Source organism: Blennius ocellaris (assembly GCF_963422515.1).
Source record: "Blennius ocellaris genome assembly, contig: SCAFFOLD_140, whole genome shotgun sequence".
NCBI lineage: Eukaryota > Metazoa > Chordata > Actinopteri > Blenniiformes > Blenniidae > Blennius > Blennius ocellaris.
The window spans coordinates 84,203-97,332 of record NW_027662155.1 but is presented as its reverse complement, the minus strand read 5'-3'; the positions used below and the strand labels follow the sequence as shown (position 1 = coordinate 97,332).

The 13,130-nt window shown below is 51.8% G+C and overlaps 2 protein-coding genes across 2 annotated transcripts; one reads left to right on the top strand and one right to left on the bottom strand.

Moving 5' to 3' along the window:
* Positions 1 to 792: 792 nt before the first annotated feature.
* LOC308148200 (arf-GAP with coiled-coil, ANK repeat and PH domain-containing protein 2-like) lies at positions 793 to 7,900 on the top strand (the record flags this gene model as incomplete). The annotated part of the gene is made up of 15 exons (XM_080521645.1): positions 793 to 888; positions 1,014 to 1,088; positions 1,261 to 1,364; positions 1,430 to 1,481; positions 2,433 to 2,533; positions 2,641 to 2,746; positions 2,949 to 3,142; positions 4,085 to 4,154; positions 4,255 to 4,349; positions 4,435 to 4,520; positions 5,428 to 5,582; positions 5,692 to 5,801; positions 5,915 to 6,025; positions 6,127 to 6,185; positions 6,270 to 7,900. Coding segments are annotated over 15 exons (1,578 nt in total), but the record flags the coding sequence as incomplete, so codon positions are not given.
* On the bottom strand, positions 7,375 to 10,307 carry LOC308148199 (WD repeat-containing protein 74-like; the record flags this gene model as incomplete). Its single annotated transcript, XM_080521644.1, has 3 exons — positions 8,918 to 10,307; positions 7,962 to 8,450; positions 7,375 to 7,398 (listed from the first exon to the last, which is right to left on the bottom strand). Exons 1-3 carry the CDS (start codon positions 9,524 to 9,526, stop codon positions 7,375 to 7,377), a joined length of 1,122 nt encoding a protein of 373 aa, XP_080377770.1. The 5' UTR covers positions 9,527 to 10,307.
* Between the last annotated feature and the right edge of the window lie 2,823 nt (positions 10,308 to 13,130).

The window sequence follows — 13,130 nt, the reverse complement described above, 5'->3', positions numbered from 1 at the left end:
ATGCGCAACGTTCTCCCTGCTCCGAGACGGAACGCCTACTAGAACGTGACGAGCCCAGTTCTCCTCGTGCACGCTCTGTTTACAAGTCGGCGTCGCTCACACAAGCCGTGACAACTGCTGACGATGCAAATGACAAAACAAACTAATCAACCCTGGAAAGTTAGAATCTAGACGTAGAGAACTTTTACTGGAAGTGATTTGAAATGGATTTCTCCAAATAGAAGCCAAACTTTCCCTGTGGAGTAGAAACTTGGCGACTGAAGCGTCAGTGGGAAGCCCAACCTGGGCTTTCAGCGCCATCGTGTGAAACAATCTCCCAGAACACTCTGGTCTTGTTTCTCTCTCCCGAAGCCTTTCTCTTCTTCTCATACACTTCCAAGACACTTGTTCTCTTGCCACCCTCTGCCATGTTCAAAGTACCCGGTGAGAACTGCGAGCTAGCTAAAGGGTTAGCTCACCATAGACACCTGAAAGCGCGCATGCGCAGAAAGTGAAAACGAATAGATCCACGCTACCCGGGGACGAGCACGTACGACGGCCTTACGTAATAGATCACCAGAATGACTGACAGTTGGGAGGACCAATAGTCTTGATGATCCACCCGGAAGAAGAACGTCCTCCTGTACACCTTTAACATTAGCTTTAGCATTAGCTTCAGTATTAGCATTAGCTTCAGTATTAACACTAGGGTGTTGGCTTCAGTGTCAGTATTATGTTCTGTGTTTCTGTTAGCTTTAGCATTAGTTTCATCTTTGTGTGTGTGTGTGTGTGTGTGTGTGTGTGTGTCCTCAGATCTTCTCCTTTGTCCACGCCCAGTTCACCTTCTTCCACCAAGGCTTTGATCTGCTCAGAGATCTGGAGCCCACCATGAAGACCATGGCCGCTCAGGTGCTGACCTCTGACCTCTGACCTCTATACGCGTGACCTGGGTGTGTGCTGACCGTGTGTGTGTGTGTGTGTGTGTGTGTGTGTGTGTGTGTGTGTGTGTGTGTGTGTGTGTGTGTGCTCCTCAGCTATCACAGCTGTCAGCAGACTGTGCAGCCCAGAGGAAGGAGCTGGAGAACACACACCTGCTGGTGCAGCAGAGGGTGAGACAGTCTGTGTGTGTGTGTGTGTGTGTGTGTGTGTGTGTGTGTGTGTGTGTGTGTGTGTGTGTGTGTGTGTGTGTGTGTGTGTGTGTGTGTGTGTGTGTGTGTGTGTGTGTGTGTGTGTGTGTGTGTGTGTGTGTGTGTTGATATCTTTGTGTGTATGTGTGTCCAGGATGCTTCAGGCGAGCCGTTGGTCAGCTGGGGTCCGGGCAGTGATGACATCATCCAGGGTTTCCTGTTCAAGCGCTCGCGGAGGAAAAGTAAAACGTGGAAGCGGTGAGGACCGGAGCCACGGTGACCTTTGACCCCGTGGCCTGCTGCTGACCTTCCTCTGCTTTCAGGTGCTGGTTCACCCTCCGGGACAACCAGCTGACGTACAGGAAGTCTCACAAGGTGAGACACACTCACATGTCTGGTCTGTCTGGTTGTCCCTGGTCTGTCTGGTTGTCCCTGGTCTGTCTGATTGTCCCTGGTCTGTCTGGTTGTCCTGGTCTGTCTGGTTGTCCCTGGTCTGTCTGATTGTCCCTGGTCTGTCTGGTTGTCCCTGGTCAGTCTGGTTGTCCCTGGTCTGTCTGGTTTGCCCCTGGTCAGTCTGGTTGTCCCTGGTCTGTCTGGTTGTCCCTGGTCAGTCTGGTTGTCCTGGTCTGTCTGGTTTGCCCCTGGTCAGTCTGGTTGTCCCTGGTCTGTCTGGTTTGCCCCTGGTCAGTCTGGTTGTCCCTGGTCTGTCTGGTTTGCCCCTGGTCAGTCTGGTTGTCCCTGGTCTGTCTGGTTTGCCCCTGGTCTGTCTGGTTTGTCCCTGGTCAGTCTGGTTGTCCCTGGTCTGTCTGGTTGTCCCTGGTCTGTCTGGTTTGTCCCTGGTCAGTCTGGTTGTCCCTGGTCTGTCTGGTTGTCCCTGGTCAGTCTGGTTGTCCCTGGTCTGTCTGGTTGTCCCTGGTCTGTCTGGTTTGCCCCTGGTCAGTCTGGTTGTCCCTGGTCTGTCTGGTTTTCCCCTGGTCTGTCTGGTTGTCCCTGGTCTGTCTGGTTTGCCCCTGGTCAGTCTGGTTGTCCCTGGTCTGTCTGGTTGTCCCTGGTCGGTCTGGTTTGTCCCTGGTCAGTCTGGTTGTCCCTGGTCTGTCTGGTTGTCCCTGGTCGGTCTGGTTTGTCCCTGGTCAGTCTGGTTGTCCCTGGTCTGTCTGGTTTGTCCCTGGTCAGTCTGGTTGTCCCTGGTCTGTCTGGTTGTCCCTGGTCTGTCTGGTTGTCCCTGGTCGGTCTGGTTTGTCCCTGGTCAGTCTGGTTGTCCCTGGTCTGTCTGGTTGTCCCTGGTCGGTCTGGTTTGTCCCTGGTCAGTCTGGTTTGTCCCTGCAGGAGGAGGCTCTGGTTCTGTTCGAGGATCTTCGTCTCTGTGCTGTGAAGTCTCTGGACAACCTGGACCGACGCTTCTGCTTCGAGCTGCTTTCTGTGCAGAAGTAAGTCGGCCATGTTGGTGACCCCTGACCCGTGACCTTTGACCCCTGACCCCTGTCCTCTGTCCTCTGACCCCTGTCCTCTGACGTCCCCTGGCCTGTCTCTGCAGGTGCTGTGCTCTCCAGGCAGACTCAGAGCAGCTGAAGGTCTCCTGGCTCGGCGCCCTGCAGGGCAGCATCGACCTCGCTTACCGAGTGGAGGCTCCGCCCACACAGGCACGTCCTCCAATCAGCTCCTCAGCAGCTGTAACTAGTGTAATGTAGTGGAGGCTCCGCCCACACAGGCACGTCCTCCAATCAGCTCCTCAGCAGCTGTAACTAGTGTAACTAATGTAACTAGTGTTACTTAATGTAACTAGGTAACTAGTGTAACTTAGAGGAACTCCAGAAGGATGAACAACCCTCTTCCTGTGTGCAGCCCACTGAGCCCCTCCCTCTGCTGTGTGTGGGGGCTGCTGGCCCCGCCCCCGCCCCTGGCCCCGCCCCCGTGCTGGGTGTGGCCATGAGGGGCTCCGGGAACCAGAACTGCTGCGACTGTGAGGAGGCGGAGCCTCGCTGGGCCTCCGTCAACCTCGGAGTGACCGTGTGTATCGAGTGCTCCGGGATACACAGGTGGTACACTACTAGTACTACAAACACTACTACTACTACTACACTACTACAAACACTACTACTACACTACTACAAACACTACTACTGCACTACTACTACTACACTACTACAAACACTACTACTACACTACTACTACTACACTACTACAAACACTACTACTACACTACTACTACTACAAACACTACTACTACACTACTACTACTACACTACTACTACACTACTACAAACACTACTACTACACTACTACTACTACACTACTACAAACACTACTACTACACTACTACTACTACAAACACTACTACTGCACTACTACTACTACACTACTACAAACACTACTACTACACTACTACTACTACTACACTACTACAAACACTACTACTACACTACTACTACTACAAACACTACTACTACACTACTACTACTACAAACACTACTACTGCACTACTACTACTACACTACTACAAACACTACTACTACACTACTACTACTACTACACTACTACAAACACTACTACTACACTACTACTACTACAAACACTACTACTGCACTACTACTACTACACTACTACAAACACTACTACTACACTACTACTACTACTACACTACTACAAACACTACTACTACACTACTACTACTACAAACACTACTACTGCACTACTACTACTACACTACTACAAACACTACTACTACACTACTACTACTACTACACTACTACAAACACTACTACTGCACTACTACTACTACACTACTACTACACTACTACTACTACTACACTACTACTATTACAAACACTACTACTGCACTACTACTACTACACTACTACAAACACTACTACTACACTACTACTACTACTACACTACTACAAACACTACTACTACACTACTATTGAATGTGTGTGTGTGTGCGTGTGTGTGTGTGTGTGTGTGTGTGTGTGTGTGTGTAGGAGTCTTGGTGTTCATGTGTCAAAGGTGCGCTCCCTCACTTTGGACTCATGGGAAGCTGAACAGCTCAAGGTAACACACTCACACACACACACACACACACACACACACACACACACACACACACACACACACACACAGTGTGTTGGGGATTGAACCGTGTTCCCTGCAGCTCCTGGTTGTTTTGGGGAACGACGTGATGAACCAGATCTACGAGGCTCGTTGCTCCGAGGAGGGCCGGGTCAAACCGGGCGCCGCCAGCCCACGGTGAGGCCACGCCCCCTCCCCGCGAGGCCCCGCCCCCTCTCGGTTCATGCCCCGCCCCCTCTCTGAAGCTGTTTGTTTGTGTCAGAGCGGAGAAGGAGGCGTGGATCAGGGAGAAGTACGTAGAGAAGAGGTTCGTGAGGAGGAGCGGCGGTGGAGCTCAGAAATCCCACGGTCAGTGAAGTAACCATCAGACAAATTACAGGTTGTCTAAGCTCCACCCCTTTGAGGTTGTGATGCTCAGATTTCAACATGGCTGCTGGAGTGTTTCACGCTGTGAGACGCCCTGGGGTGTGTAGTGCTTGTGTTTTGGTTGTGTTGATGGCGTGTTGTTGTGTTGCTGGTGTGCGGTTGTTGTGTTGATGGCGTGTTGTTGTATTGTTGTGTTGTTGTTGTGTTGATGGCGTGTTGTTGTATTGTTGTGTTGATTGTGTGTTGTTGTTGTGTTGATGGCGTGCGGTTGTTGTGTTGATGGTGTGCGGTTGTTGTGTTGATGGCGTGTTGTTGTATTGTTGTGTTGATGGCGTGCGGTTGTTGTGTTGCGGTTGTGTTGATGGTGTGTTGTTGTTGTTGATGGTGTGCGGTTGTTGTTGATGGCGTGCAGTTGTTGTGTTGCGGTTGTTGTTGATGCCGTGTGGTTGTTATGTTGCGGTTGTTGTTGATGGCGTGTGGTTGTTGTGTTGCGGTTGTTGTGTTGATGGTGTGCGGTTGTGTTGCGGTTGGGATGTTTTTGTGTTGATGGTGTGTTGTTGTTGATAGCGTGTTGTTGTTGTTGTGTTGATGGCATGTTGTTGTTGTTGATAGCGTGTGGTTGTTGTTGTTGTGTTGATGGCGTGTTGTATTGTTCTGTTGATGGCGTGCGGTTGTTGTGTTGCGGTTGTGTTGATGGTGTGTTGTTGTTGATGGTGTGCGGTTGTTGTGTTGCGGTTGTTGTTGATGGCGTGTGGTTGTTGTGTTGATGGTGTGTTGTTGTTGATAGCGTGTGGTTGTTGTTGTGTTGATGGCGTGTTGTTGATAGCGTGTTGTTGTTGTTGATAGCGTGTTGTTGTTGTTGATGACGTGTTGTTGTTGTTGTCCCCAGGCCTCCTGCAGCACGAGGCCTCGCTGCGTCTCTACCGAGCCTCAGTGGACGGAGACCTGGTTGCCATGGCGACCGCGTTGGCGGAGGGCGCGGAGGTGAACGGCAGCGTGGCGGAGGAAGAGGGCCGCACGGCGCTGATCGGAGCGGCGCTCGGGGTGAGGAGGCTTGGCCACGTCGTCATGGCGACCAGGGCGACTGTGTTGCTAGTGTATGCTAATGTGTGCTAACGTGTGGCTAACGCGTGCTAACGTGTGCTACCAGCAGGCCTCGCTGACCGCCTGCGAGTTCCTGCTGCTCAACGGCGCCAACGTCAGCCACCGGGACCTGAGGGGCCGCGGGGCGCTACACACTGCTGCTACCGCTGGACACACTGGGTAACACTCTCTCACACACACACACACACACACACACACACACACACACACACACACACACACACACACACACACACACACACACACACCCTCTCTCTGATTGGCTGCCTCAGCCAGGTGTGTCTGCTGCTGAAGAGAGGAGCCAATCAATACGCTGCAGACGAGAGAGGACAGGACCCGCTGGCCATCGCCGTGGAAACGGCCCACGCTGACATCGTCACGCTGTGAGTGGGGGAGGGTGGGGGGTTCCTGAGCTGGTTCTGACCTTTCCCTGTGTCCTCCATGTCCCTGTGTGATTTATGTCCCTGTGTCCTCCCCGTCCCAGGCTGAGGATGGCTCGTATGAACGAGGAGATGAGGGACTCGGAGGTCTTCGGAGCTGCAGGTCAGTGGCACTCGGCGCTGCCGTGTCGGACGCTGCAGAGACCCTGAACGCCTCACGCTGACTCGTCCCCGTCCCTGTCCTCAGGAGACGACGAGACCTTCCAGGACATCTTCCGGGACTTCAGTGACATGGCGTCCCACGACCCCGAGAGGCTGAGCCGGAGACGCTTCAGCCGGACGGGGGAGGGGCGGGAGGAGCCTGCCGGTTACCACGGAAACACTGGACCCACCCACAACATCAAAGAATGAGCTGCGGTGCGTTTGAGGCCCAGAGCAGCGTGGGAAACTTCAGACACTGACTTTGCTCTGATTGGCTGACGGTCAGGACGACCCACCAGCTGCTGCTCTCTGATTGGCCGGCGGTCAGGACGACCCACCAGCTGCTGGTCCTGGTTGCCATGGTGACCCCAGTCATGGACAAGATGGACGTCAGGGTTAAGATTCCAGGGCGATATTTCTCCTAAATGTTTCTTTGTCTCGTCGTCCAGAAAGAAGCTCCTCCTTTAATCTGGTCCAGAAAAAGATCAAAGGTCACGTTTAGCTTCAAAGCCAATTTTTGAATTTAAAAAAATAAGAGTTGTTACAAGAGAAGTCAAACTTTTAATTTAGTTTTACTTTTTATTTCCGTCGTATCAGCGGTTCTGTCCTCTACCAGATGTTACAACGTTCCACCAGACGTTCTCCAGGTGCGCAGAGGAACCTGCTACCAGATGTTACGTTCCACCAGACGTTCTCCAGAGGAACCTACTACCAGATGTTACGTTCCACCAGATGTTCTCCAGAGGAACCTGCTACCAGACGCTACGTTCCACCAGACGTTCTCCAGAGGAACCTGCTACCAGATGTTACAACGTTCCAGACGTTCTCCAGAGGAACCTGCTACCAGATGTTACGTTCCACCAGACGTTCTCCAGAGGAACCTGCTACCAGATGTTCTCCAGAGGAACCTGCTACCAGATGTTACGTTCCACCAGATGTTCTCCAGAGGAACCTGCTACCAGATGTTCTCCAGAGGAACCTGCTACCAGATGTTACGTTCCACCAGATGTTCTCCAGAGGAACCTGCTACCAGATGTTCTCCAGAGCAACCTGCTACCAGATGTTCTCCAGAGGAACCTGCTACCAGATGTTACGTTCCACCAGATGTTCTCCAGAGGAACCTGCTACCAGATGTTCTCCAGAGCAACCTGCTACCAGATGTTCTCCAGAGGAACCTGATTTCCATGAAGGATTTTCTCATTGACAGAAGTTTTTAAAATGTTTTAACTTGAACAGAAACTGAGACGAAAGTCTGGATTTAGAAACTCTGAGTTTATTTTAACTTTCATTTGTTCACATTTCATCCTCTGCTGCAATAAAACAACACTCACCCTCTCTCTCTCTCTCACACACTCTCTCACACACACACACACACTCTCTCTCTCACACACACACACACACACACTCTCTCTCTCACTCACACACACACACACACACACTCTCTCTCTCTCTCCAGTGTCGGAGGCGTTCAGCTCCATTAGTCCCTGAATGTCCCACACTTTGTTTTGCACCTGAACGCCTCTCAGCCTCCTCACTTCTTCTTCCCCTCCTCTGGTTTCCTCTTCTTCTTCTTCTTCCCCTCCTCCTCTGGTTTCTTCTCCTCCTCCTCTGGTTTCCTCTTCCTCCTCCCCTCCTCCTCCTCTGGTTTCTTCTCCTCCTCCTCTGGTTTCCTCTTCCTCCTCCCCTCCTCCTCCTCTGGTTTCTTCTCCTCCTCCTCTGGTTTCTTCTCCTCCTCCACTGGTTTCCTCTTCCTCCTCCCCTCCTCCTCCACCTGCTCCATGTCACCCCACACCTCCTCGTCCTCGTCCTCCTCCTTCACCTCCCCCTCCTCCTCCTCCCCCGCCCCCCCCCCTCCCCCCAGCAGGGGTCTCCGGTCCATGAGTAGACAGTTGAGTCTGGACTTGAGGTAGACCTGGTGCTGCAGGGTCCGGTCCTGCAGGCTGTGGAGGCGCAGGACCCGGTCCAGACCGCAGGAGGCCACCAGGGGGGCGGAGTCGTGGCAGACCAGGGCCCGCACGCCGCCCGCCAGCCCCTTCAGGGCGCCGCACACCCGCCCCGTCCTCAGGTCCAGCACCGCCACCTCGCCCCGGGTGTTCCCCACCACCACCGTCACCCCTCCCCCGCCCCCGCCGGGGGCCGTCAGCGCCAGCGCCGTCAGCGGGTGCTCGCCAAACTCCGCCTCCAGCACCGGGCGGCGGCGGGGCGAGGCCGGGTCGAACACGTGCACCTGCAAGAACGGGGGGGGGGGGGGGGGCACACCGCGTGGTTAGTGACACGTCTCCGTGGCAACGGTGAACATTCACCTTGGTGAGAACAGATTAAATAAAAGTTGTAGAATCGGGACTGACCCCGCCCCCTGGATCTGGACCTGACTCCGCCCCCTGGCTCACCTGGATCTAGACCTGATGCCGCCCCCTGGCTCATCTGGATCTAGACCTGATGCCGCCCCCTGGCTCTAGACCTGACCCGCCCCCTGTACTTGACCACGCCCCCTTGCTCTAGACCTGACCCGCCCCCTTGCTCTACCTGACCATGCCCCCTGTACTTGACCACGCCCCCTTGCTCTAGACCTGACCCCGCCCCCTGGCTCATCTGGATGTAGACCCGCCCCCTGGATGTAGACCCAACCCAACTCCCTGGCTCTAGTCCTGACCCCGCCCCCTGGACCACCTGACCCCGCCCCCCCAGGCTCACCTGGTGGTGCCCGGTGCAGGTGACCACCTTGTCGGAGTCCGGGACGAAGGCCAGGTCCCGGACCCAGTGGGGCCGGCGCAGGTCCAGCCAGTCGTCCCGGAGGTTCTTGGCGGAGAAGACCGGGACCCCGGGCCGGTCCAGGTCCCACACCTTCAGCCCGTTCTCCTTGCCCCCGGTGGCCACGCGCTGCTCGTGCACGGGGCTCGGCCGCATCCTGCACACGCTCGTGCCCGCGCTCAGCTCGCTGACGGGCTCCGCGCTCTCCTCGCGCCACACGCGCACGGCGCCGCGCTCCACGCACGTGAGCAGCGCGCCGCCCGGGAGCGCGCCCAGCCCGGTGAAGCAGCCTTCCTGCGCGTCCCCGCAGCGGCGCGCGTCCGTGAAGACCCCCTTCTCCACGCTGAAGGTCTTGACGGAGCCGTCCACCGAGCCCAGCAGCAGCTCGCTCTGGCCCGGGTCGGCCCAGGCCAGGACCCGGACCTCCTGGTCCCGGCTCAGGTGGCTGCTGTTGCAGAAGTTGAAGGCCTGGCGCCGGGCCAGGCTGACCCCCTTCAGGATCCCGGTCTCCGAGCCGAGCCACACCGAGCAGAGCCGGCTGCGCTCCTCCATGTCCGGGGGTCCGGGTCTGTCTTAGTCCGGGTCTCCTTTAGTCCGGCTCTCCCGGTTCTCTGTTAGTCCGGGTCTCCCGGGTCTCCTGGTTCTCTGTTAGTCCGGGTCTCCTGGGTCTCCCGGGTGTCCTGGTTCGCTCCGGGTCCAGGTCTCTGAGAAACGCGTGTCTCCTCAGCGAGTGTCGCAGGAGAACTACGTCACTGCACGTGGAGGACTTCCTCTTCTTCTTCTTCTTCTTCTGTGGTTGTACGGCAGCTTGCTCCGCCCCGAGGAGGAGGACCCCCCCTGCTGGGCTGGAGGACCCGGACCCGGACCGCTTCCGGTCCAGAGTTCTAGCTGAACCGGTCCTGTGGATGTTCTGCAGAACCTGATGGACTCTGTCTCTGTCTGTCTCTGTCTCTGTCTCTGTCTCCTCCTGCCAGGTTCCTAATGTCCTTCCACCCTCCTCAACCTGTCTCTGTCCTCCTCAACCTGTCTCTGTCCTCTAGAACCTGTCTCTGTCCTCCTCAACCTGTCTCTGTCCTCTAGAACCTGTCTCTGTCCTCCTCAGCCTGTCCTCCTAGTTAGTCCCCCTAGTGTCTCCTGTCCTCCTAGTTAGTCCCCTAGTGCCGCCTGTCCTCCTAGTTAGTCCCCCTAGTGTCTCCTGTCCTCCTAGTTAGTCCCCCTAGTGTCTCCTATCCTCCTAGTTAGTCCCCCTAGTGTCTGCTGCTGACCCTCCCCAGGGTGGAGACGACCCCCCCACTATAAGGAAGCTGGACTGGGGGCTTCACTACCTTTCTCTTCCTGGAGGACGTCGGCCTGTTGTCGTCATTTCAATATTTACCCTGGGAAAGACTCATCAAGACTGTTTCTTCATCTGTTTTCTCACGTTTTGCTTTTAACACCATTATATTTTCCCACTAAACCAGAACTTTGTGGACGAAAAGCACAATGATTTTTAATTTAATTTAATTTTGTTCCTACATTTTCTGATACCTTCTATGTGAATTGTTTTACCGAATGGCTTCCATTATCGCTGTAAATAGTTTTTGCTATTCCGTATGTTGGGATTATAATTTTTGCAAAGTGCTTTTGCTAATGTTCCAGTATCTGGATGTTATGTTGGAAATACTTCTATCCATTTACAAAATGCATCTATTATCACTATTCTGGTTTTGGAAATTGACCTCCTTTTTTGTTTTCTGTTTTATACAGATTATACATACTGCTCAAAAAAAAAAATGTTTTTTAATTTAGTAAGAATTGATGATATTCTTAGTGTACCATCCCTCCTGTTGAGGCCTGGCGAAGCCCGTGGCTCATTATTGCTCCTATTTATATCGTGGTTTTGGTAGAGTAGGTTTTCCTTCTGGTCAGAAATAGATAATCTTTCTGCTGTGCTCCATTTTTTTGTTTATTTATTTATCTGTTTATGTATTATTCTATTTTTCTATTCCAATATTGTTTTTCTGTTTTGGAACCGGGTTTTGCATATCTACATTTAAAACTCCTTCATCTACTCCTGTATTCCGAAGATAAATATCTCGCTCCTGGTTTCATTTGACCACTTCTTTGGCTTTTTGACATTTGAACCATCTGTGTTCTTTTTTTATGATCTATAAATATTGTTAAATCTGCTTTTGTTAGACGCACCTTTTAAATCTGGTCAAGGATGTACGTTTTTGGTAAACAGTCAAACTGTCATGTCTCGCATGATAAGATAGTTTGTTTTGACGTAATATCACAGACAAATACTAGCCAGATTCTTTTGTTTCTGCAAAGGTAACAATCTATTATCTTAAAAAAAAAATTTAGAATAATTTTATTAGTTTCTTATTTTTAAATTTCTTGTTTGAGGTTTTTAGTTTTTTTTCGTAAACTGATTCTTTCCAAACTTCATCTAAATGTTTAGTCTAGTTTTAGTCACCGTGTTAGTTTAGTTTAGTTTCACTAATCTATTGTTGATTTTATAAACCATTTAATTCCTGGACCTCTGTAAAAGGTCTTACATTTCATTGCACACATCAAATTCTAGTTTTGATCCTCAAACTCCCAAGTTTAAACTTGTATCTACTTGAAATGTTCAACACTGTATTTGAATCCCTTCATTCTCCCACTGTGTGTGTGTGTGTGTGTGTGTGTGTGTGTGTGTGTGTGTGTGTGTGTTCTCATGGTACGACCTTGGCACGCTGAAGTGTATTTTACAAATACTTTGGGTGTATATGCATGTATTTTACGTCGCGACACAGTCGCGATGTAAAATACATGCATATACACCCAAAGTATTTGTTGAAGGATTTTTTTTTTTCCCTGACTGTCTTTCTTGTACTTTAAGTTGTATAACTAATTTTACACACTCTTCTGATTGCAGTTTTCATTTAAATCCGTATTTCTTTTGCTTTACTGTTTTAGATATTGAGTCAAGCGAGGGAGACTTTTACTCATAAACTTTGCGTCACCAACTTCATCACTAATTAGTTTTTGTACAACAGCTTCCCATTTTTAATTGATGTTGCCAGTGCGACTCGTGGAGAGAAAATGTCTCATGGACCCACTACTTCCTCCTTGAAGGACGAGCTTCCAGGACAAACTGTTGTTCGCTCCGTCTTCCACTAGGTGTTCGATCACAGGAGCAAGAGCCGTTTTAGATTCTCCCACAATTCCACCTGATGAGTCACAATAAGAGGTTGTTTTCCTCCCCAGGTTGATCTCAGTCGTCACCGTTAACTTTACCGATCGTCTGGGTTTCTAACATAATGTCTCTTCATACACAGTCCTCTGGTCAGTCACAGTCCCTCCAGTACTCTTTGTTTCTATTTCTAGAGCGCTTACCATTTCTGTGTGCTGTCATCACCTTTTTGCATCTTTTTAGGATCCTTTTTACTTTTTTCTTTAATCGCATCTTGTAAAGCTGTTATTTATTTATTTATTTATTTATTTGTGTATTGAGACTCCCGTCAAAGTCGTATTTTGTGATCCAGTTATCCAAATGTTTTACATTTTCTTCGCTGCAGCGTTTTACATATTTACAATCTTTACAAGTTAATTTATCACGCGGTTTAGGTTTTTTGGTGTTCCCTTGTCCCATTTTGTTTTAAATTTGGACGGACCGTACTACGTGGGGTAGTCACCCCCTTCCAGGTCTCACTGTCATTGTCCACGTGGGCGTTGAAGTCCCCCAGGAGAACCATGGAGTCCCCAGTTGGGGACTATCCAGAACCCCTCCCAGGGACTCCAAGAAGGTTGGGTTCTCTGAACTGCTGTTCGGTGCATAGGCCGAGACAACAGTCAGAGACCTGTCCCCTACTGGAAGGCGTAGGGACGCAACCCTCTCAGCCCACTCCAGCCCGCCGCCTTACACTGCGGGCAAGTCCAGAGCAGTGGAGTGTCCAGTCCCTGTGGAGGAGCTGGGTTCCAGAGTCCTGTGAGTGGAGGTGAGCCCGACTATATCTAGACGGTATCTCTCAGCCTCCCTCACAAGCTCCTCCCCCCAGTGAGGTCACAGTCCATGTCCCCAAAGCCAGAGTCTGTGTCCGGGGATCGGGTCGTCCAGGCCCCTGCCGTCGACTGTCCCCCAACCCACAATGCACCTGACCCCTACGGTACCTCTGTGTTCAGAGTCTGG